This window comes from Sus scrofa, chromosome 18 (genome assembly GCF_054392235.1).
Source record: "Sus scrofa isolate SSC_HxYL_T2T_F1_AM1 chromosome 18, Sscrofa_HxYL_maternal_Yorkshire_Landrace_v2.0, whole genome shotgun sequence".
Classification (NCBI taxonomy): Eukaryota; Metazoa; Chordata; class Mammalia; order Artiodactyla; family Suidae; genus Sus; species Sus scrofa.
The window spans coordinates 59,638,941-59,663,285 of NC_139400.1; the positions used below are offsets into that span (position 1 = coordinate 59,638,941).

General features: G+C 46.2%; 1 protein-coding gene across 19 annotated transcripts in view; it reads right to left on the reverse strand.

Moving 5' to 3' along the window:
- OGDH (oxoglutarate dehydrogenase) overlaps positions 1–23,866 on the reverse strand; it is a 75,731-nt gene extending 51,865 nt beyond the window's left edge. For 5 of the 19 annotated variants that reach the window (XM_021079061.2, XM_003134891.7, XM_021079062.2 and 2 more), the window contains exons 1-2: positions 23,840–23,866; positions 4,033–4,281 (exon numbers count right to left, since the gene is read on the reverse strand). In XM_021079061.2, coding sequence (XP_020934720.1) covers positions 4,033–4,254 — 222 coding nt within the window. In that variant the 5' untranslated portion in view covers positions 4,255–4,281; positions 23,840–23,866. Of the gene's footprint in view, positions 1–4,032; positions 4,282–15,161; positions 15,281–23,256; positions 23,478–23,839 lie in introns of those variants that run through there. The other 14 variants (XM_085004859.1, XM_085004855.1, XM_021079066.2 and 11 more) reach the window with 4 other exon arrangements.
- Between the last annotated feature and the right edge of the window lie 479 nt (positions 23,867–24,345).

Consider the following 24,345-nt stretch of genomic DNA (forward strand, 5'->3'; position numbering starts at 1 on the left):
TGAGAATTAGGTGGTACTATTAGAGAATTATCTTGTTAATTCTGTTAGGTGTGGTTAAGAAACCACTCCCTGGTTAGAGCAGAAATGACAATGGTTTGGGATTTGCCTTAAAGAACCCCAGGGGTCCCCACCCAAACCAACCAACAATCAAGAGACGTGGGGAAGGAAGAGATGTTTAAACACTGGCAAACCAGAGAGCTGCTGAAGCTGGGTGACGGGTCTCCTCTACACGCCTCTCTCTACTCGATGTTTGAAAATGTCCTAAAACGTTTAAAAAACAACTGGAGACCAGAGTGCAGGGGGCGAAGACAGAGAGATGCTACGTTCATGTTTCTGCTGGATATGCAAAAGTTCAGTCCTGGCGCTCCCCCTAAGCTCTCTGCAAACAGAGGGTAGAGAATGGTGACAGAACCAGCTCTCAGGATAAGGAGCTGGACGGCCCTATCTGGTGTGGAAATGGGACATCAGAAATATGATCAATCCAAATCTGAAAATCTGATTTTCTTTTTCTCTCCCTAAACTATTTTTTCTAATACAGAGTGCAAGTGAAGAATTCTTTTTTTTTTGCTTTTTAGGGCCACACCTGCATATATGGAAGTTCCCAGGCTAGGGGTTGAATTGGAGCTACAGCTGCCAGCCTATACCACAGCCATAGCAACACAGGATCCAAGCCACGTCTGTGACCTACACTTCTGCAATGCTGAATCCTTAACCCACTGAGCGAGGTCAGGGATCAAACCTGAAACCTCATGGATCCTAGTTGGGGTTGTTAACCATGTAGGGAACTGCCGAAGAATCCATTTTTTTTTAGGGCAGCACCTGCAGCATATGGAGGCTCCCAGGCTAGGGGTCCAACGGGAGCTACAGCTGCCTGTCTATGCCACAGCCATGTAAGATCTGAGCCCCGTCTGTGACCCACACCACAGCTCATGGCAACGCCGGATCCTTAACCCACTGAGCGAGGCCAGGGATCGAACCCGCAACCTCATGGTTCCTAGTCGGATTTATTTCTGTTGTGCCACGACAGGAACTCCTCCTTTTTTTTTTTTTTGGTCTGCCCAAAGAATTCTTAATAAAGCCAACTCTCCCCAAGACCTTCTGCACGGCACAAACGCCTCTGAAAATGTGATGGAAGCTCTGGACCACGTCCCTTGAAAAATGAGTGCACATCAGGTATGAGGCCTAATTCAGCCCGGACAGGCAATCGAGTCCACTTTGCTGGGATGGCGGAGCAGGGGTGCTGCCTTTGTCCACGTCCACTGACCTACACCATCCTGTCCCTCTCCCTCTAGGGGATGCTGTGGCCCCTGAGACCCCAGGCAACAGAAACCAGCACATATAATCAGGCCGAAAGATGCTCACCTGCATGTATTCTTATTAATGAAAAGTCATTTTTCGCGATCCTTTATCCATTTTCCCAACAGAACTTCTCGAAGAGGCGCTTGCGCCAACTCAGTCCTCATTCTGGACTGTTCCCCTGCAGGCTGGGCCTGTGCCTGTCAGGTGCTCTCTCACTGTGCTGTCCTCACCCAGGGTGGATGGACGGGGGACCATCCCACCTGGCCTGAGCACCCCCAAGTGCCCCCCAGTCGTCACGTGTCACCTTCCTTGATAGCATGGGGCGAAAACACTTCTCAAGAATAAGTGGAGCACAGAGCGTTGTTGGCACAGTGAAAATACTCTGTGGGATATGATAACGGGGAAAGTGTCATTGTGTATTTGTCCAAAACCGCAGACTGCACACCACCAAGAGCGAACCCTGCTGTGGGCCGTGGTGGTGAAGCCGCGTCCATGTAGGTTCATCAGCTGTAACAGACTCTGGAGGGGAGGATGCACGTGGGGTGGGGGGGGCATATGGCAAATCTCTGTACCTTTCCCTCGATTTTGCTGTAAGCCTACAGCAACTCTAAAGAAGTCTTAAAAAAATTTTTTTGGGGGGCCATGCCTGCAGCCCGTGGAAGTTCCTGGGTCAAGGATCAAACCTGTGCCACAGCAGTGATAACACCGGATCCTTAACCTGCCATGCCACAAGGGAACGCCTTAAAATTTTTTTAAAGCAATAATACTAATGATAAATACTAATAATTGGAATAATAATAAACCTAAGGAATGGAAAAAAAAACTTTTCAAGGACAACCAGCAGCATTTATGCACCACTGGTCTAGCATCAGGCCCCCATTACAAAACCCCTTCAGAAAGCTTCTAGCAGGAGCCACTGAGACAGCGTCAGTCCCACTTTTCAGAGCCCTGCACCACAGCGCCTCCCGCGCTTCTGCACCGCAACCCATTCCCCTCATCCCAGGCATTCACGCACAGAGGCTCCCAAGTCCTGACACCTCGCAACAGCTCGTCCAAGGGCTATTCTCTCTAAAACCAAACAGAGCCTCAGAAGACTTGGTTGGTTCCACAAACAGATTATGTTTGAGGAAATGAAAGCAGGGGATAGCCGGGATGTGCGATGAATCTGGTTCCGAAAACTCTGGGCTAGGTTTCTTCTAGAGAGAAACTTGCAGCAACTGCTCTCAGGAACCTCTAAAACCTGGCATCTCAGGGAGGGCATTTGGACAGGACATTTCTTTCTTTCCTTTTTTTTTTTTTTTTTGGTCTTTTTGTCTTTTCTAGGGCCGCACCCATGGCACATGGAGGTTCCCAGGCTAGGGGGATTGAAGCTGTAGCTGCCAGCCTACACCACAGCCACAGCAACACCAGATCCGAGCCACGTCTGCGACCGACACCACAGCTCATGGCAATGCCCCATCCTTAACCCACTGAGCAAGGCCAGGGATCGAACCCGGACCCTCATGGTTCCTAGTCGGATCCGTTTACCACTGAACCACGACGGGAACTCCTGGACGGGGCATTTCCTTCTGAGCAGCCCACTTGTCTACAGATGAGGGCAACACACCCTAGATCTCCTTGCACAGGGAACCAGGTCTCACGCTGCACAGGGAGCAATGGTGCTTCCAGGCTGCCATGGAAACAGGGAAGGGAAGGACCTAGCTAGATGCCTTCCTTTGCTGGGCAACGAGGCTCAGACCGAGAGATGGCATCCCTGCTGAAACAGGGCTGGTGGCCCCAGCAGTCACACAAACATATCTGATCTTAAATGCCACAGACACTTCGGGGTAGAAGGGTAAAGCTTATGCTCAGGGGCCCAACAAAAGCAGGCTGCCTTCTGAGGACAAGTCCCCAAGATTCACAAGTAAGGAAAAGGCCAGATCAACAGTGATGACAGCCTCTGCCAGGCGTCTCCTCCGGGCGGGCCCTGAGCACCTCACGCATGCTCTTCTCCGCCAGATCTCCCCACAGCCTGCAGGTGCGCACAAGGAGCCGGAGCAGCTTGGGGACCCACCCTCCAGCCTCTGCACTGGGCCAGCTGCCTGACCTGAAAACCAAGATGTGGTTATCCAAACCCAGAAGCATCACTGGCCCAAATGCCATGAAGAAATGCTGCCACTCGGCAGCCCCGTGTCAGGTAAGCGTGTGACACGAGAGCCCCCACGAAGGACAAGCCTCACAGGCCACGTGGAGAGATGAGCAGGAAGCCCTCCCACAATCGCCTTGTGGACACTGGAGAAAAACACGAACACGCTGGTCTCCAAGGTCAGGTGTGGAGAAGTCCTGCGAGGCGGTCGCAAGGTGCTCTTAGGACAGTGAGCCGGCCGAGCTTCCCGCGGGGCCCTTCTTCAGAGCGCGTCCCTTCCTCGGCATCTCCATCCGGCGGAGGCCTGGGCGAGGTCCCGGGAGGGTGCAGGTGCTTCTCCACATCCTCGCGGGTTTAACACGTAGTCTACTCCAGGGAGCGAGGCTCTGCACGCGCCGCAGGTGGACAGAGGGGGAAACGGCCCTCCAGCGAAGGTGGATCCTGCCGGGTCTGGCTGCTGGCCACGCGGGGCGGATGCCGAGAACTGGGGGCAGTGCCTGCCTGCCTTCCTTCTCCAGGGTCCTCCTTGCGCACGCACTTACCTGGACGGCCAGCCTCCACCGGCTGAGCCTCCCAACACACGAAGACCCCTGCTCCTGCGAGCTTACCTTGTGTACACTTTTGGGGTTTTCCAACCAAGCGTAGTACATCTCCTCCACATAGTTGGAGCTAGTCCCGCTGAGAAAGGGCTCGGCAGCCACAGGGGCGCTATAGCACCGGACCTGCCCCAACGTCCTGGCTGCTGCTGGTCTGTTTGGGCACAATGTCTTCGCAGTCTGTGAAGCCGTCAAAGGCCTCAACTTAGCAGCACAAGTCCTTAAGTGAAACATTCTTGCCCTGCCGCCTCTCACGCCTGCCTGTGCATTAAAAAAAAAAAGCAAGTTAGAAAGAGCATCTCAGCAGACAAGGCTACTGGGACAAAACCTCGCGGACTCTGGCTGGAGGAGCGTCTACAGTGCATGTGTGGCAGCGTGTCCTGCTTCAGCCTGGGTCCGCGTTCGGAGAGCACGACACAGTGTGATGCAGGCAAACCAGCCAGGCGCTTCCGTCCTGGGCTGTGCTCCCCACGGGGAGGCGAGAACCCAGCCACAGAGGTTACAGTCCTGACCACCGGGCTGCAATCCAGTGTGAGGACACGACACAACTACCTATCATGATAAACGTGACACCTTTCATATTTACACGGGGTATAAGACAATTCTAGGAAAGGCAACGAGGATTAATTACGGATTAGATTAGCATTAGCTGCAAAATGACAAAAGATATGTTCTTTTTTCTTTTCTTTTTTTTTTTTTGCAATTTTCAGGGCCACACCCGCAGCATATGGAGGTTCCCAGGCTAGGGGTCGAATCGGAGCTGTAGCCATGGGCCTACGCCAGAGCCACTGCAGTGTGGGATCCGAGCTGCGCATCTGCGACCTACACCACAGCTCACGGCAATGCCAGATCCTGAACCCACTGAGTGAGGCCAGGGATCGAACCCGCAACCTCATGGTTCCTAGTCGGATTCGTTTCTGCTGCGCCACGACGGGAGCACCAAGAAAAGATATTTTCTAATCTATCTGGAGACTACTGAGCACCTGCCAGACTCAGCAGTAATCTGGAGAACAGAGACAATGGAAGAATATCTTGTCACTCGCAAATAATTTATTTTTGAGAGCAATTAAAAAAATTTTTTTTAATTTCAGGGAAAGAATTTAGTGCCTAAGAGGCACAGAAAATGCCAACAAAACTTCATGGGAGAACCTGCTCCTTCCAGGTGTTTCTCTCCAGCAGCCAGGAAAGCTCTGGCAAGGGCCTGGAGGACGGGGGGGGGGGGGGGGGGGGGGGAGAGCAGGGATCCTAAATTTAAGACTCGGCAGGTGGAGAAGCGGGAGGGGCAAGAAGGTCTTGTCTGACAAGAGGAGTGGCCAGGCTGGACAGGGCCAGGGCCAGGCCCGAGGTCCCGAGGCCACGCTTCATGCAACTGGGGAGCCAGGGGAGATGTGACCAGGGAGCGAGAGAAAAGCAAAGTACCTACAACAACCCGGACAGAAACGTCTACCCAGCCCGGCCAGCCGGGTCAGCACCCGCACGTGGCAGGCTTCTCCACGGATTCCCTAGAAGGCAGGTACCAGCTCTCCTGTTTCTGCGTTTAAGTTTGCCCCACAGCTAAAAGTGACCTTGAGCTGGGTTCTGACGTTACTAAATCTAATTATGTCACGCAATCAACACTAGCTGTTTCACAAAAGCAGCTGATGCATCTGGCAGACCATGAAAGAATTTAGACTGTTCCTGGGGGGTCCTGAGCTACTTTCAATCACCGGGAAGACTCCAGCATGCCTCCGGGTGCGGGCCAGCCAGGAGGAGCCACGGACGCTGCGCTGCTCCTCTCTTGTAAGAATCCTGGCTGCCCAGCAGCACCTGCCAGTCATAGCCAAAGGAGCCGTGGGTGGGGAGGGGGTCCCAGGGCAGAGGCAAGATTCACCACCGCCCTCTGCCCCATACAGGGCCTGCTGGCCTAAAGTGTGGTTGCCTCAAATCTGCCTCAGAGCAAGCGCCCTGGCTGTATCGCTGGAATTACACTCCACCTCCAAGCCTGCCTGAAGGAAATCCAAGCTCTGAGCACAGGCTGAGAATCACCCAGAAATAAATGTTACATAAACGCTCCTCTATACTGTTTATATGAACCCTTCCTTCCTCTTGACCCAAATCTGCTCGGAATATGCGTAGAGGACACCGACAGAGAGGGTGCCTGGTCTGCTGTGCTGCTCAGAAAAGACAGGTCAGCAAAAGGGAAAAGCAGAACAGATACCTAAAAAACAAACTAAACAACAAGCAAAACCTGCTCCTTAAAAATGAAAAAGGGGAGAATTCCCTTTGTGGCTCAGCTGTTAAACGAACCCGACTAGGATCCATGAGGATGTGGGTCCAATCCCTGGCCTCGCTCAGTGGGTTAAGGATCTGGTGTTGCCGTGAGCTGTGGTGTAGGCCAGCAGCTGTAGCTCCAATTGGACCCTTAGCCAGGGAACTTCCATATGCCGCAGATGCAGCCCTAAAAAAAGCAAAAAAATTAAAAATTAAAAAAAAAAAAGATCAAAAAGCATATACTTTGCTATAGGGTGCAAATTTAATCCCTAAATTTTTTTAAACTTAAGAAGTCAAAAGTTTTAAGTAACTTCAGTAGTTCTTGCTACTTCCAATTACACTTTCTGCTAATAAATTCAAGGCAGACAAAGAGGCATAACAGACACTGACGGCAAAAATATGACGACTGCTGTGTAGTAATTTCAACGTTAATTGATTTAAATTCAGGTCCAAAAGAAAACACTCATTTTTTCCCTCCAAAGTCATTATTATTTAGGCAGCTTGAAACACTGGAATGCCTCTGAATTGGGGTTTCCTCCAAGAACACAGCAGTATCATCACCTCCATTAACTGTCATTATTCAGCTGCTGCAACACCCAATTAACAGGCACCACACTGACAACCACAAAACAGCTCATTTCATCTGTTCTTCCCAAAACAACCCTTCCAATATGACACTGTAAATAAACCATGTTATCTAGCTGTCTGCAGTCAATGAATTGACAAATAGCTCTGTGCTGCTCAGCACGGTTACTGGTAATTTTCAAACTTCCCTTAAAATGACTCATCATCAGGAGACGTGCTCTTCAGCCCATAGTTCAACATCCTCCTGTCTCCACCCAGTGATGACCAAGCACAGCTGTTCTTTGTCCTCCATCTGACGGACCCACAGAACGGACATTACAGTCCGGATTTTGGTAAGTTCAGATTTCATCCTTCCAATTGCAGGGTCACTTTTAAGAATAGTGCATTATTTTCCCTAGAGACGAACTGTTCAAACACTTTCATGACAGCTTTGGGTTGTCCAAGAAGTCCAAGTGCTCTAATTTAGTTTAGAACAATATTTATATTTGAAAAGAGTGCCAAACATATTCAATAAATAATAGTCTTTCCATCAGATGGTGCTGGGGCAACTGGAGTTTCACATGGGAAAAAAAATCACCCAATATCTCACACCATAGACAAAGTTAACTCAAAATGGATCAAAGAGCTAAAACTGTAAGAAGTTTTATAACTACCAAGTTAAAATGTAGTAAATCTTAGCGGTCTTGAGCCAACCAACAGATTCTTAGGGTACCAAACATAAAACAAAAACCAAAATAGACAAATTACTTCACTGAAACAAAAACTTTTGTTCTCTAAAGGACACCACAAAGAAAGAGAAGAGAAAGAATAAAAGGAATATTTGCAAATCATATAACTGATAGGGTACTTGCATACGGAATATATAAAGAACCCCCAGAACTCACAAAAAAGAAAAATAATCCAATCAAAAATTGCCAAAGGAAGAGTTCCCATTGTGGCGCAGCAGTTAATGAACCCAACTAGTACCCACAAGGATGTGGGTTCGATCCCTGGCCTTACTCAGTGGGTTAAGGATCCAGCTTTGCTGTATGCTGTGGTGTAGGGTGGCAGCTACAGCTCCCATTCAGCTCCTAGCCTGGGAACCACCATATGCCACAGGTGCGGCCCTAAAAAAAAAAAAAAAAAATTGCCGAGGGATACAAGTAGACATTTTTCCAAAGAATATACACAAATGACCAATAAACACAGTAAAAGATACTCAACATCAGAGTTCTTGTTGTGGCACAGGGGAAACAAATCTGATTAGGAACCATGAGGCTGCGGGTTTGATCACGGGCCTTGCTAAGTGGGTTAAGGATCTGGCGTTGCCATGAGCTGTGGTTTAGGTCACAGACGTGGCTCAGATCTGGCGTTGCTGTGGCTCTGGCGTAGGCCAGCAGTAACAGCTCCGATTAGACCCCTAGCCTGGGAATCTCCATATGCCGCAGGTGCAGCCCTAAAAAGACAAAAAAAAAAAAAAAGATACTCAACATCATAGTCATTAGAGAAGTGCAAGTCAAAATCACAATTAAGATACCACTTCACACCTGCTAGAATAGATACAATCAACATAAGCAAGTGTTGGAGAGAATGTGAAGAATCAGAACTCTCATACAATTCTAGTGGGACAAAAATTCAATTAACTATTAAGAAGAAAAAAAAGGGAATTTTATTTGAGCCAAACTGCAGACTAAAACCCAGGAAGCAGAGTCTCAGAAAGCTCTGAGAACTGTCCTGTCTGTTAGAAGTGGCAGGCATAGTCATATGAGACAAAGGATCATACATCAAAACGACATAATGATACTTTACATAAAACTCACCAAGGATACCAAGTCCTGGTAAACAGGTACAAAGTGAACAGCAAGTCACCATGACCTGTACAGGACTATTCTTTTAAGAAGTTACATTGCTACTATCAGAAGAAAGAAAGAAAAAAAAAGATCTTTATGGTTGAGTAGGCACTCCCATCTTTGAAAAGCTCTGATTAATGTGTAATGTAGATGCACACTGCACATTCGAGAGGGAAAAGGCTCAAATAAACACACAGAGAATTTTACATTTATTTTTTTCTTGTCCTGGCTTGAAATATAAATTTCATTTCATCATTTCCCCCTTTTGATCATTAATCTTTCAATAGACAGCATTAGTTGATCAAATATTTGGCACCCTGATGCCAGGGTGGTTGCTTATCTGCCCTGGATCCATCATGTCCCTCAATGCCAGCTCTTAACAGCCCAGTTCTTTCTTTTCTCTTAGGGGATTCATCTAGTAGAATGCTTAGCAAGGACTGATAGTCAGTTCTAGGTTGCTCAATAGGACTAATGCCAAGCGTATTCTATACGTGCACTGTGCATGCCCATACAGAACCACAGCTATGATCAACAGTTTCCAGTAATTGAGACATCATTATTTTAGCAGGAGTTTGAACATACATTGAGAGGTACAAGAGACTGTTATTCTATAAATGATACAGAACACAATAACAAAGTCAGAAGCAGAGATTTAAGCCATGAATCCCCAGAACTGAACCATTTACCCAAGATTTCATTAGACCAGAAAGGGGATCCTTCAATGAAGAAATTTGATTTTGCATGTGAGTCATTACATGGATATCTTAGAGGCCACATCTAATATGAAAGCACAACACTGTTTGGCCTGCAGCATAAATTTCTCCCTGTGAAGCAGTTTTAAAATCAAGAGCCTTTTGGTTTTGTCACTTTCTCATTGTAGAAACTTCAGAATTGGGTAGATTACCTGAATGTAATAAACACACATGGAGGTATATGCTGATGGGGAAACATTTTATAGGTTATAGGAAGCTCTGAAGTCAGCAACAACAAATCTGAGGGGCTTACATTGCCCTTATATTGATCAAGGAATATGACGACAAATCCAACAGTTAAACTGTCCCCAGTAGTTACACTTTGTGCTAGTGTTACTAAAAAGTTTTTTTTTCCCCCCATCCTAAGCATTGGAGAAAAAACTTTGCTAGAAATATGGAGTTCCATTGTGGCTCAGCAGTAATGAACCCGACTAGTATCTGTGAGGATGTGGGTTCAATCCCTGGCCTTGCTCAGTGGGTTAAGGCTCTAGTGTTGCTGTGAGCTGTGGTGTAGGTGACAGATGCAGTTCAGATTCTGCACTGCTGTGGCTGTGGTTTCAGTTGGTAGCTATAGCTACAACTCGACTCCTAGCCTGGGAACTTCCATATGCTACAGGTGCAGCCTTTAAAAAAGCGGGAAAAAAAAAAAAAAAAGCTAGAAATAAAACAATACATTTTAATTTTGATAGGGAGGCAGATATTTGGTAAACAGCACAACTCAACTGGTAGGATGGGTCTTACGGGCCTGGTCTGGACTCTTAGGTCAGCTGTCTATGTCATCTCATCTTAGCTTGGTGATGTTTGGCTTAGTTGAAGCCAGGTGCTAGAAAGAGGGGTTAAAGTCCATTCAGGTGGAGGGCTCTTTTTAAAGTGAGAATGTGGGAGTTCCCGTCGTGGCGCAGTGGTTAACGAATCCGACTAGGAACCATGAGGTTGCGGGTTCGGTCCCTGACCTTGCTCAGTGGGTTAACGATCCGGTGTTGCCGTGAGCTGTGGTGTAGTTTGCAGACGCGGCTCGGATCCCGTGTTGCTGTGGCTCTGGCGTAGGCCGGTGGCTACAGCTCCAATGAGACCCCTAGCCTGGGAACCTCCATATGCCGCAGGAGCGGCCCAAGAAAAAGCAAAAAGACAAAAAAATAAAAATTAAAAAAAAAAAATAAAGTGAGAATGTGTGCATCCATGAATTAATGTCTTTCAACTTGGCGACACAGGGACTAGTATGTTAGTGATACCTAGTAAGTTTCTTTCCATCATGTCTGCAAAGAATCTTTTATCTGGTGTCCTTTCCAATTAACAAAACCTCTAGGCTGTAATCCATGATCCTTTTCATGTCCTGAGGTCTTGCTGTAAAACCAGTTGCCACTTCTCATTATTTTTTTTTATTTTTTTGCTTTTTAGGGCTGCACCCATGGTATATGGAGGTTCCCAGGCTAGAGGTCCAATCGGAGCTACAGCTGCCAGCCTACACCACAGGATCCAGCAACACAGGATCCTAGCCACCTCTGCGACCTACACCACAGCTCATGGCAATGCTGGATCCTTAACCCACTGAGTGAAGCCAGGGATCAAACCTGCAACCTCATGGATTTGTTTCTGCTGCGCCATGACAAGACTCCCAGTTAGCACTTTTTAAAAGTGTCTCAATAACAACCTGTCAGCAAAGTATTTCCTTTGAACCACTGTGGCTACAAGTTTCCAAAATACTGTTTTCCCCATAAAACTATTTCCTCAGATGCCCAATGGGTTAAAGATGCTGGAGTACATGCTGGAGTAATGGCAACTGGGCTTCAAGAGTTTTGTTTGTTGTATAAAGTCTAAATATTATATTCATGTGGTGGAATCAAGATTCTCCCTTTTTGTTGCTGCTTCTCTTCTTTAGCGGTGATTTCCTGAGCCTGTAGGAAGAAGTCTTTCATTAGGTTAGCAGAGTTAATGGAGATCAGTGGACATTCTCAAGACTGGCCTGAAGCTGTTCGGCTGCAGCATCAGCAAACTGATTTTAGCTTCCAACATGTCAGATTTGGAATGTCTGCTGCTTTGCATTGCTAACTGTTTTGACAGTTGTATACTAATTACTAACTCTGAAATGTACTTTTTACATTTTTTACAGGTTGTTCTAAAGAGGTTAAAAGCCTCATTGTTTTCAGAGTATTGTTCCACTTCAAAACCACAGAGACAGTAGAAGTACTTGTTACTGGATCTTTAGCTAGTTGACAAGCTAGAGTTAAGGCAACTAATTTGGCTTTTTGTGCTGACTTTGTTTCTGGTAAATAAGTTTCCACTTATGTCCACTGTGGACATTATTACATATCCAGCTCGATGTCCCTGCTCATCCTTTAAGTAGAATCCATCTGTAAATTAAATTAGATTAGCCTTAACAATACGGGCTGCTTCTTCTTTTTTTTTTTTTTTGTCTTTTTAGGGCCGTACCCACTGCCTATGGAAATTCTCAGGCTAGGGGTTTAATTGGTGCTGTAGCTGCTGGCCTACACCATAGCCAGAGCAATGTGGGATCTGAGCCATGTCTTCGACCTACACCACAGCTCACAGCAATGATGGATCCTTAACCCACTAAGGGAGGCCAGGGATCGAACCTGTGTCCTCATGAATTAGTCAGGTTTGTTATCGCTGAGCCACGATGAGAACTCCAAGAACATTTTAAAATTCGGGAATTTCATATAATTTCTAGAACACTTAAATTAGTAATACTTACCTATATAACAAGATTTATTATTACTCATTTGACAGTGTTGCCCATGTAATTTAATATACCAAAAAAGCCTAATTAGTTTACTATCTCTCTTTGGGATGTTCAAGGGACTTCTGAGGCACCCCAGCTTAGCTGAGGTCAAAATAACTTCATTTAGAATTTGATCTGATCCGGCGTTGCCATGAGCTGTGGTGTAGGTTGCAGACGTGGCTCGGATCCCGCATTGCTGTGGCTCTGACCTAGGCCGTAGGCCGGTGGCTGCAGCTCCGATTCAACTCCTAGGCTGGGAACCTCCATATGCCGCAGGAGTGGCCCAAGAAATAGCAAAAAAAAAAAAAAAGAATTTGATCTGAGACAGGTTGTCAAAGACAGAAAACGTTTAAACATTTGGCCAAGCAGGATCTTAAGTCACTAAAATAATACTTATTCATGTAACCAAAACAACAATAAAAGATTTCAAAGAGAAGTGCAGAAAGCTACCAGTAAAGAAATTTACAATCTGTTATCAAAAATAGATAAATATTTCAAGAAAACTGTGTCCTCAGAGTTCCTGTCATGGCTCAGCAGAAACAAATCTGATCAGTATTCACGAGGACACAGGTTCAAGCCCTGGCCTCTCTCAGTGGGTTAAGGATCCAGCATTGCCCTAAGTTGTGGTGTAGGTTGCAGACATGGCTTAGAGCCTGCGTTGCTCTGGCTGTGGTGTAGGCTGGTTGGTAGCTGTAGCTCTGATTTGACCTCTTGCCTGGGAACCTCCATATGCTACAGTGTGGCCCTAAAAAGCCAAAGAAAAAAAAAAAGAAAAAGAAAATTGTGTCCTCTCAACAGAGAAAAAAACAAATTCTAGTTTTAATATTAAAATTTATTTATTTAACGAAATTCAATCTGATCTTTGTCAGTCTGGACCATGCAGAAAACTCTTTCCCCAAGATTCCCTTTTTTTTCTTTTGGTCTTTTTGCCTTTTCTTGAGCCACTCCTGCAGCATATGGAGGTTCCCAGGCTAGGGTCGAATCGGAGCTGTAGCCACCGGCCTACGCCAGAGCCACAGCAATGCGGGATCCGAGCCGAGTCTGTGACCTATACCACAGCTCATGGCAATGCCAGATCCTTAACCCACTGAGCAAGGCCAGGGATCGAACCCACAACCTCATGGTTCCTAGTCGGATTCGTTAACCACTGCCCCACACGGGAACTCCCCCCAAGATTCCCTTTTAAAAGTTATTTTCTAGAAATATATACCATTTCATAGCACAATCTTTCAGTACAGCACAAAATATATTAATAGTTCCAAGTATATTTATTAGTCTTTCTGTAATAAGAGGTCAAAGTAGGCAATCATAGATTTCTTTAGTAATTAATGTTTCAATATTTTACCTTATTAAAAATGACTTAGACATTCAATGAATTTCCATCATTTAATTTAATTTAGCAGAACTCTAAAATTTCAAGTTGTCAAAAATCTAGAGAAACTGTTTTTAGGTAGACAATATATTATTCTTAAAGAGTTAACCCAAAAGCTTTTATCCCATTTACTCTATTTCATTACTTGTGAAATATAACTTTTATCTTGTTGACTTTTGTAACATAATTTGAGCTTACTGATTTTCAGAAAACCTAGGTGCAATAAAAATATTATACTTAATGTTGATGATCCCAAAGACATGTCTACAGTAATTAAATAATCAATTTAAACTTTATTCAATAAAGATTACTCCTAGGTCACTTGATCCTTTAAAAATTTGAGCTAGTTTAAGCTACCTTTAGAAATGTGTGATTTGTAAGCACTTACTTTGAAATCAGTTGACTAGAGCTCTTGCATTAATTAATTTTGATAACACCGCCCAGAGGTAGAGATACATCATGTTTGTAACATACACATGGGCATACATACACCCAGACACAGAAAAAAACTCTTAATTTTTCTGCTTGAGTTTTAAAAAGCCTCTCCCCCTCCCCACATTCCTTTCATGTTTACATTCTACTAATTAAGCTAAGGCTGTAGTCTTAGGCAATGTTTTAATGTCAACCTTTCTCCCAGGAATATTTATTTTCTCAGGGTTAGAATTTTGACAATGTGTTTTGTCAAGCTGGGCTTTCTCTAGAATGTCTAAAGAGCCCCATCTCGGCCATTTAAGAGTTAAGGTATCTGAAGCCAGCTGGAGTTCCAGTGAGGAGCTGTCCATCCGTCTGGGAGCTGTTTGGCCTTTGAGGCACAGTTTCCTATTATTAATTGGGTTGCTAAATTCAGATAGGAGCTGAACAACTTTCTGAGGACAGTGTGATGGATCAAACGTGTGCTGCTTCTGAATGTGGCTCCCCAAGGAGGGACCCTTGGGTCAGCTGGATGCTCTTAGGTGTCTCAGTTTCTCCCTCCCACAAGCTAAAACCGCTGGGGATGCTCGGGCACTAGGCGATCAGCCCTGACGTCCCCTGGCAAACAGAATGTGTGCAGTGACTGCAGTGGGTCCTCTGCGGGGCCACCACTCATCACGAGCACTGCTCCTCAGACAGTTCTGCTAGGTTCTCAGTCACCTGAAAACGCCTTTGGCTGGAAGGAGCGGATGTCCCTTTTTCTCTGGAGCTGAGCAGGCTCGAGTCTCTCATTTCACTGACAAATAGTCTGTTGGGACCACATATAAGAAACCTTTCCAATTTAAACCAAATTTTATTTTATTTTTTTAATGATTTTTATTGTTTTCCATCACAGTGTTCTGTCAATTTTCTACTGTACAGCAAGACGACCCAGTTACACACATACATACAGTCTCTTTTCTCACGTTATCATGCTCCACCATAAGGGACTAGCTATAGTTCCCTAAACCAAATTTTAAAAAGGTCAGCCAACCCAACTCCCTCCCAAGTTTTCCCTAGGTCCCCACCTAGGAATTTCTCCAGGTCCCTGCCTAGGAAATCTACCAGTACCCCCTTAGGACTCCAAGTCCCAAGAAAAACAGAGCAAGTAAAATTCAAGATGTCATTTAAAGCAACGATGTCTGGATATCAGGAGAACTCACCAAAACACCTAAAGAATACCAGGAAGCAGGTGGGGCTCACAGGGCCCAGGCTGGCACCAAGCACTGGTCCAGGGGAGACTCCAGGTGTCCTCTGGTGTGTGTTTCTGATATCCTGCTGGCTATGCCAAGAAAATGCTGATGAAAATTCAATTAACTATCAAGTTAGAAGAAAAAAAGGGTATTTTATTCAAGCCAAACTGTGGACTACAACTCAGGAAGGAGATTCTCAGAAAGCTCTGAGAACTGGCCTGTCTGTTAGAAGAGGCAGGCACGGTCATGTATTTTTTTGAGACAAAGGATCATACATCAAAATGACATGGGGATACTTTACATAAGGCTCACCAAGGATACACAGTCCTGGCAAGCAGGTACAAAGTGAGCAGCAAATTATCATGACCCCTTACGGGGCTATTCTTTCAAGAAGTTACACTGCTAGTGTCAGAAGGAAAAACAACCTGATCTTTATGGCTGAGCAGCCTCCCATCTTTGAGGAGCTCTGGTCGATGCGTAATGCAGATGCACCTGGCATCTTTGGGAGGCAGGAGGCCCACACAAACACACGGAGGGGATTTTATGTTTAATTTTTCTCTTGTCCTGCCTTAAAATACAAATTTCATTTCATCAGAATGTAAGCTGGTGCAGCCACTTTGGAAAACATTTTGGCAGTTCCTCAAAAAGTTAAACACATAAGTTACCCTATGACTCAGCAATTCCACTCCTAGATATACAATCAACAGGCCTCAAAACACAGGTCCACACGAGACCCTGTACACTAATGTTCACTGTGGCCTTATTCACAAGAGGCAGAAACTGGAAACAACGCAAATGTCCATCAGTTGATGAGCAGGTATACGGAACGCGGCACAGCCATACAATGCCACAGTGTGGGGCAATAAAAAGGAGTGGAATGCTCATACATCCTGCACCATATAGGAAGCTTGAAAATATTAAGTGAAGGAGTCCCCACTGTGGCACAACAGGACCAGCAGTGTCCTGGGAGCACTGGGACACAGGTTCGATACCTGGCCTGATTCACTGGGGTTAAGGATCCAGTGTTAACTGTGGCTCAGATCTGATCCCTGGCCTGGGAAATCCACATGCCAAGGGGCAGCCAAAAAAAACAAAGAAAGAAAATACTCCACAATATAGAATATGATTTCATTCATATGAGATGCTCAGAAGAGGCAAATCTAGCAAGAATAAGACATGACTACGAATGGGCATAGGTTTTTTTGGGTTTTTTTGGGGGGGGGTGAAAACATTCTAAAATTAGATTATGCTGAGGGCTTTACAACCTTCTCATATGCTATTAAACATGAAATTGTAAAACTAAACTGTGCAATTATATGCCATGAATTGTACGGTATGTGAATTATACCTCAGTAAAGTTGGTGGGGTTTTTGGGTTGTTGTTCGTTTGTTTGTTTAGGGCTGCACCTGCGGCAAATGGGAGTTCCCAAGCTAGGGGCTGAACTGGAGCTACAGCTGTGACCTACACCACAGCCACAGCAACACCAGATACTTAATCCACTGAGCAAGGCCAGGGATCAAATCCGCACTCTTATAGATATGAGCTGGGTTTGTTACCACTGAGGCACGACGGGAACTCCCAATACAGTTGTTTTTTTAAAAAGTCTAAGAAAAATATGAGTAAGTCTATCAATATCAATAACATAGACAAAAAATGGCACAATTTATAATGTATAAATTTCAAGACGCTAGTATAAATCTAGACATTTGAGGAAAATGATGGTTAAAAGAAAAAAAAAAAGCAAAAGCAAAATTTGCTTTTAAGGGTTTGGTGACCTGCCCTTAGGAAAATAAAACAGAACTTTATCTGTGCCTGGACATTCCCCCTTGGGCAGCACACAGCTTACCCAAGGCCACCTCCCCATTCGCAGTATGGGGAGATAAGCTGACTCCTGACGTCCACAGACATCTGGCGACGCAGAAGAGCAATTTAAGAGGCCAAAACAGCCTGGCAGTTTCTCAGGACATGAGTCTTTGAGAGAAAAGCACATGTGTCATTAAATGATTATTACCATTGTGTGTCGCCTGACAACCATTTTAGAAGAACAACTTTTCTCGAAAAGTTTCTGTTTGTTTCTGACTCCTTAAGAGTCTCATAATGAATCAAGAAGACAATGCCTGTTGTGGCTCAGTGGAAATGAATCTGACTAGCAACCATGAGGACACAGGCTGGATCCCTGGACTTGCTCAGTGGGTTCAGGACCCGGCGTTGTGAGCTGTGGTGTAGGTCGCAGACACGGCTCGGATCCCGCATTGCTGTGGCTGTGGTGTAGGCCGGTGGCTACAGCTTGGATTAGACCCCTAGCCTGGGAACCTCCATATACTGCAGGAGCGGCCCTAGAAAAGACAAAAAAGACAAAAAAGACAAAAAAAAAAAAAAAAAAAGGATCCTGCCATTACTGGATAGTCTGCAGTGACTCTTCCTTGTTGCATGAGCCTTGAATGTGTCACCTGATCTGTGTTCGGTTTCCTGTGCCACAGAGTGAAGGGAGTGATCACTCCTGCTCCCTCACAATGTTTCTTGTAATCACGATACAAACGTGAAAGAACTTTGCGCACTTTAAAGGTATTTCTCGGGCTAAAGGACTACAACTTACCAGATAAACAACAGTAACAACAACAACAACAACTGATGCTTTCTCTTAAAAAGCTGGAGTTCCCAAGACAAACCTAAAGAGAAGTAAATTTGGAGTGGAGAGCTGACCGGACTGTTGGGAAGGACTTGCACCTCTAAGTGGGAACCTCAAATCAGCCTCAGTGCATGAGTCTGAAGACTGACCTACCCGCCAGACCAGCGCTGTGTTACCAGGGGTGCCCTGCCTGCACTGGTCTAGGGTGGAGGTGAACAGGCACTTTTTAAAGGTGTTGCTTAAAGTAGAGATTAAAATTTTACAGAAAGCAAGGCCACCTGTCAATACTTACTGAAAAGTTAAAAAGACACACAGAACTTCAGTTTCCCAGTAAGTGCAACTGAAAACATAAGATGTTCCATGTAAAACAAAACAAAACACTCTGACAAGTGGAGAGAAAGAGACAGACTGGGAAGGGACTTTGGGGCCCCAAAGACTCAGCATTGAGTTCTTGGTTTTCTTTTTACCTCACATATCCCAGACTAGGTGCTGAAGAAGCTGGCAACCTAGAAATACCAACTAATGTAGACAAAAAAAGCTGCAACTAAAGTCTCTCCACTCTAGCCAGAGGACCGGGAATGGGGCAGACTAGCAGGACAGTATATTTTTAGACAGCAACCACTCTACTGCAACCAACCACAGAAAACACTGTGGCCCACCCCCACCCCACCTGGCAGTGTCAGAGGACATGAGGGACTTCATCTCCACCAGATGACAAAGAGCCACTTCCCCCACCCCCACCAACGTTAGTGGAGGCCAGGAGGGAGCCTGGATTCCACTCTTGCCCAGCAGCGTCAGGGCAGCACCTCTCCCTTACCAGGCAGGGTGGTTCACAAAGGTCTAACTGGGAAATTATAGCCACTCAGCACTAACAAGGAGTCCCTCCCTAGAGACACCAAGGAGGCCAGGTGTGGCACCTCCACCCCCACCCAGTAGGAAGCAGACAGCACCTCCTATCCCACAGCAGTATCAAAAGAAGCCTGTTCTGTTGTGCTCACCAACAGCAAGGTGACACAGATGTCACAATTATCTGGCAAACATTTTAAAAGAGCGAGCATCAAAATGTTTCCATAAGCAACCATGAACATACCTGAAATAAATGAAAAATAGCCTCAGCAAATAAACAGAAAATATAGGGAGTCCCCTGGTGGTCTAGTGGTTAGGACTCAACACTTTCACTGCTGTGGCCCAAGTTCAACCCCTGGTCTGGGAACTGGGATCCCACGTCAAGCCACTACACGCTATAACCAAAAAAATGAAGAAAAAGGAGAAGGAAGGGATATAGAAAAGAACCAGGAATTCCTATTGTGGCTCAGCGGTAACAAACTTGACTAGTATCCATGATGACACAGATTCAATCCCTGGCCTTGCTCAGTGGGTTAAGGATACAGCATTGCCATGAGCTGTGGTGTAGGCCCGCAGCTGCAGCTCTAATTAGACTCCAACCCTGAGAACTTCCATATGCCGTGAGTGCAGTCCTAAAGAGACCAAAGAAAAAAAAAGAATAAGAAGAACCAAATGAAGTTCCCATTGAGGTGCAGTGGGTTAAGGATCTAGCATTGCTGCAGTTGTGTAGGTAGCAGCTGAGGCTCAGATTTGATCCCTGGCCTGAGAATTTCCATATGCCTAGGGTTGTGCCCCCCCGCCAAAAAAAAGGAATTATCCAATGGGAACAACAAACAAAACAGACTGGGAAAAAAAAGGAACAGGGTCTCAGGGACATGTGGGATTATAACGAAAGATCTAAAGTGAATATAAATGTCAACAGAATCTCAAGGAGCAGAAAGAGGGAGGGGCTGAAAATATTCAAAGAAATAATGGCTGAAAATTGGCAAGAGACATAAATCTACAGATTCAAAAAGCTGAGAGAAGCCCCAAACAGAATAAATCCGAAGAAATCCACTCCAAGACACTCCATAAGCTTTTGAAAACGACAAACAGCCTGAACAGCTTATTGCTCAACTGAAACTATGGAGTCCAGGAAAAAGTAGTACAACACTTTTCAAGTGCTGAACGAAAAAACCCCGTCAATCCACAATCCTGTACCCAGCAAAAATATCCTTCAGGAATAAGATGGGAATAAAAACATTCTTAGATGAAGACAAAGTGAAAAAATGTGTTGCCAGAAGACCCTAAATGAATGGCTAAAGGAAATCCTCTAGAGTAAATGACAAAGGAAGGAATCTTGCAGAATCAAGAAGGATGAACAACAGAAAGACAGTGTACAGAAGTTCCTTTCGTGGTTCAGTGGTAATGAACTTGACTAACATCCATGAGGATGCAGGTTCGATCCCTGGCCTCACTCAGTGGGTTAAGAATCTGGTGTTGCCATGCGCTGTGGTATAGGTTGCAGGCACAGCTCAGATCTGGAGTTGCTATGGCTGTGGTGTAGGCCAGCAGCTACAGCTCCAGTTCAACCCCTATCCTGGAAACGTCCATATGCTGCAGATGTGGCCCTAAAAAGACAAAACGAAAACAAAAACAAAACAAAACCCACATTTTTTATTTTATTTTATTTATTTTTTTTGTCTTTTCTAGGGCTGCACCCACGGCATATGGAGGTTCCCAGGCTAGGGGTCTAATTGGAGCTGTTGCTGCCGGCCTACGTCACAGCCACAGCAAAGTGGGATCTGAGCTGCGTGTGAGACCTACGCCACAGCGCATGGCAATGCCAGATCTTTAACCCACTGAGCAAGGCCAGGGGTTGAACCTGCAACCTCATGGTTCCCAGTCAGATTCATTTCCACTGCGCCATGACGGGAACTCCCCAAAACACAAAATTTTTAAAAGAAAATAGTGTAATTCTAACAAAACATGCAGGATTTGTATGCTAAAAACTACAGAACACTGGATAAAGAAATAAAAAACCTAAATAAGAGAGACATACTTTATGAATTGGAAGATTAAACACAGCAGACATTACCTCCAAAATCATATACAACTTTAACACAATTCCCATCACAATCTCAGTTTTCACAAATATAGCTAAGATTACTACTCTAAAATTTATATGGGAGACCAAAGGAACTAAATTAGCTGAAACAATCTTGAAAAAGAATAATAAAGGGGGAAGGAGAAATACACCTAGTCTGAAGATTTATTATGTAGTTCTAGTAATTAAGACTGCATGCTATTGATGGTAAGAGAGATAAAAAGACCAATGGAACAGGACAGAAAACTCTAAAACAGACTCATCCATGCGCAACCAACTGATTTTTGACAAAGCAAAAACAATTCAATGGAGGAGGAACAGTTTTTCAACAAATGCTGCCAGCTGGACATCCACAGACGAAAAAAAAAAGAGGAAAAGAGAAGAAAAAGAGGAGTCCCTGCTGTGACGCACTAGGTTAAGGATCCAACTGCAGTGGCTCAGGTTGCTGTGGAGGTGTGGGCTCATTCCCCAGCCCAGTCCAGTGAGTTAAAGGGTCCAGCATGGCCACAGCTGTGTCATAGGTCACTATTGTGACTCGGATTTGATCCCTGGCCCAAGAATATCCATATACCACAGGCGTAGCGATAAAAATAAATAAACTTATATTTATTTACAAACAAATTTGTATTTATTTATAAATAAATTTGCTTATAAATAAAAAATAAAAATAAGGAAAGAAAAAGAATGAAAGAAAAAGAAAGAGACCACTCAAACTAGACTTCATACCTTATAGAGGAATCAACTGAAATGGATTATAGATTTAAATGTACAACACAAAACTATAAAACTGTTAGAAAAATATGTAAGATAAAAAAAAAAATCTCAGGAACTAGAGCTAGGCAGAGTCCTTAACTTGATGCTAAAAGCACAAAGTATAAAAGACAAAATTCATAAACAGGACTTTGCCAAAATTAAGAACTTTTGCTCTGCAAAAGACCCTGTTACGATGAAAAGACAAGCTACAGACTATAGAAAATATCTGCAAACCACATACCCAACCAAGGACTAGAATGTTTAAGAAATTCTCAAAAGAAAAAAAAATTTTTTTCTTTGCTTTTTTTTTTTTTTAGGGTCGCACTTGCGGCATCGGAGGTTTCCAGGCTAGAGGTCCAATAGGAGCTACAGCTGCTGACCTACACCACAGTCACAGCAACTCCGGATCCGAGCCATGTCTGAGACCTACACCACAGCTCATGGCAACGCTGGATCCTTAACCCACTAAGCGAGGCCAGGGATAGAACTCGCAACCTCATGGTTCCTAGTCGGATTCGGTTCCACTGCGCCCTGACGGGAATGCCTCAAAAAAAAAATTTTTTTTTAAAAAGGCAAAGGATCCAATTACAAAATGGGCAAAAGATGGAGTTCCTCAGTGGCCTAGCATGTAAGGACTCAGCATTGTCACTGCTGTGGTTTGGGTTCAATCCCTGGCCCAGAGGTGGCTAAAACACACACACACACACATACACACACGATCAGAACAGACATTTGACTGATGAAGGTATAGGGACTGCAAATAAACACATGAAAAGACACTCAATATCACTAGCCATCAAGAAAATGCTCTCAAAATAATCATCAGGATACTCCGATCTTTCTCCATCTTTCCAAGATCTAGTCCAGGGCTAACTTGCAAAGGTAGAACAGTATTATGTATCATCACACAGCGAAGGTCTTCCACAAAAAACTGTGGTTTGACTGTTTCACCTCCTGCCACAGTGCCAACAAGGCTTCAACCTAGGCCGTTCATCCTAACACTGCTCAGAGCACTATACCTGGAAGTGGGTCTCTAGCCCTCGCTTCAAAGTACAGGACTGCAAAACAAGGCACAAGAAACCCCAAGACATTGTTCATTCCTTAGGCCTGAGTCACCGCTCCCCTGTCCTGGGCAAAGGGCAGAGATAGCAGGTTCTTATCTACGCAGTCTTTTCTACTGTCTCAGTACACAATCTGCACTGAGGTCAGGGAGCTTTGCCAAAGGGGAAGGGTGCACGGATTAGTATGTTCCTCCAAGAGATATCCTTCATTGCAACATGAGCTATCAAACACCTGGAAGGAGGAGTATGGTGGGGGTACTGAGTACGGTAGGGTACTGCAGGGTAGTCTACTCAAGGGTACCACCCTAAAGAGCTCACAGGGAGGTCTGGTACAAACATGAGTAAGGAGGGATACCGAGTACAGCAGTGTGTTGCAGAACAATCCACTCATCCAGGGCATCAACCTGAGGAGCACAGAGAAAGAAGGTGTGGTGTGGTGCTCAACAGTGCGGTACTTACTGAGTACCGTGGAGGTGACGAATACAGTGGGTGCTGCGGGTAATCACTCAAGGGTCCACCCCAAGAGTGAGCAGAGAGGATGGGTACGGTGGAGTATTGAATACTGCGGATACTGCAGGGTGATCCACTTAAGACCTCACCCCAGGAGTGCAGGGAGGAGAGTAAGAAGGGGCTCTGAGTATGATAGGCTACTGAGTACGGCGTCACCCCAAAGAATACAGGGAGGCTTACAGGGGAGAGTGGGGGGCCTGCGGGGTAATCCGTCCCTCAAGGGTTCACCCCAGCAGCGGAGGGACAGTCCGGTCAGAAGCCGACCCGTGTCGTCCACGCTGTGGGAAAGGCGTACTGCCCACAATTCGCAGCCGCTTCTTCAAGGGCGCGCCACCCTTCCATCCGTCCAGGCGGGCAGAGGACACTGCCGGGTGACTCCCACGTGACGCCTCCTCGACCTTGGGGGTCACCCCGGCAGCGGCGCCCGTTCTCTCACATCCGCCGCGCGGCCCACCCCCGCCTCCGCCTCCACCAATGGGGCGCCGCTCCGCGCCCCGCGCAACTTCCGCGCACGCCCGCACCCGCCAATCTCCGCCCGCCTGCAGGCGCCCAGCGCACCATTGGCTGCCACGCCCGTCCGTCAGGCCCCGTCCCACCCACCTCCCCCAGTACGCCCTGCTCCAGCCAGCTTCACTCCCTGTCATCAGGGAGCCAACGACAACGAGAGCGCAGCGGCCTTGTCCTCAGCCGTGACCCCCGCCTCCTGCCCCACCAGCACGGAACCTCCCAAACCCAGCGAGGCCCGGCGGCAGCGCACACCTACCTGTCTTCGGCTCAGCTCCACCCGAATGAGGCGCCGACACCCCACTCCGGGGTACTAAACTCTCGGCCACGCCCCGGCGTGTGGCGTCAGCACGCCGCCCCGCCCTGGGAAGAAAGGGGCCGCCTCTGCCCAGTGAGCAGGGCGGGCCGGGGCTTGACGTCACAGAGTTGCGCCCGCGGCGCTCTTGTGCTCGGTTCCGGCACCTCGCTGGGCCTGGCTGTGCGTCCGGGGCCACAGCTAAGCGGTGCCTGGATTGGTCCCCACCGGCCTGAATGCCGGGTCTTTTGAAAAAGAGGGTCTTCGCGTTGCCTAGTCATGCCTCCTGCAGTGGGCTTTTAGGCGTCCTCTGATCAGAGCTAAGCTGACCTGGCCTGTGTTGTCAGACTGAAAGGAACCTTGGTCAGCACTGCATGACTGAGCGCTGCGGGGCAGCGGCCGGGCGGAGTGAGAATCAGGGGGGCCCAGCGCTGACCTAAGGGTTTCCCAAGTGGGACTCCTGGGTCTTC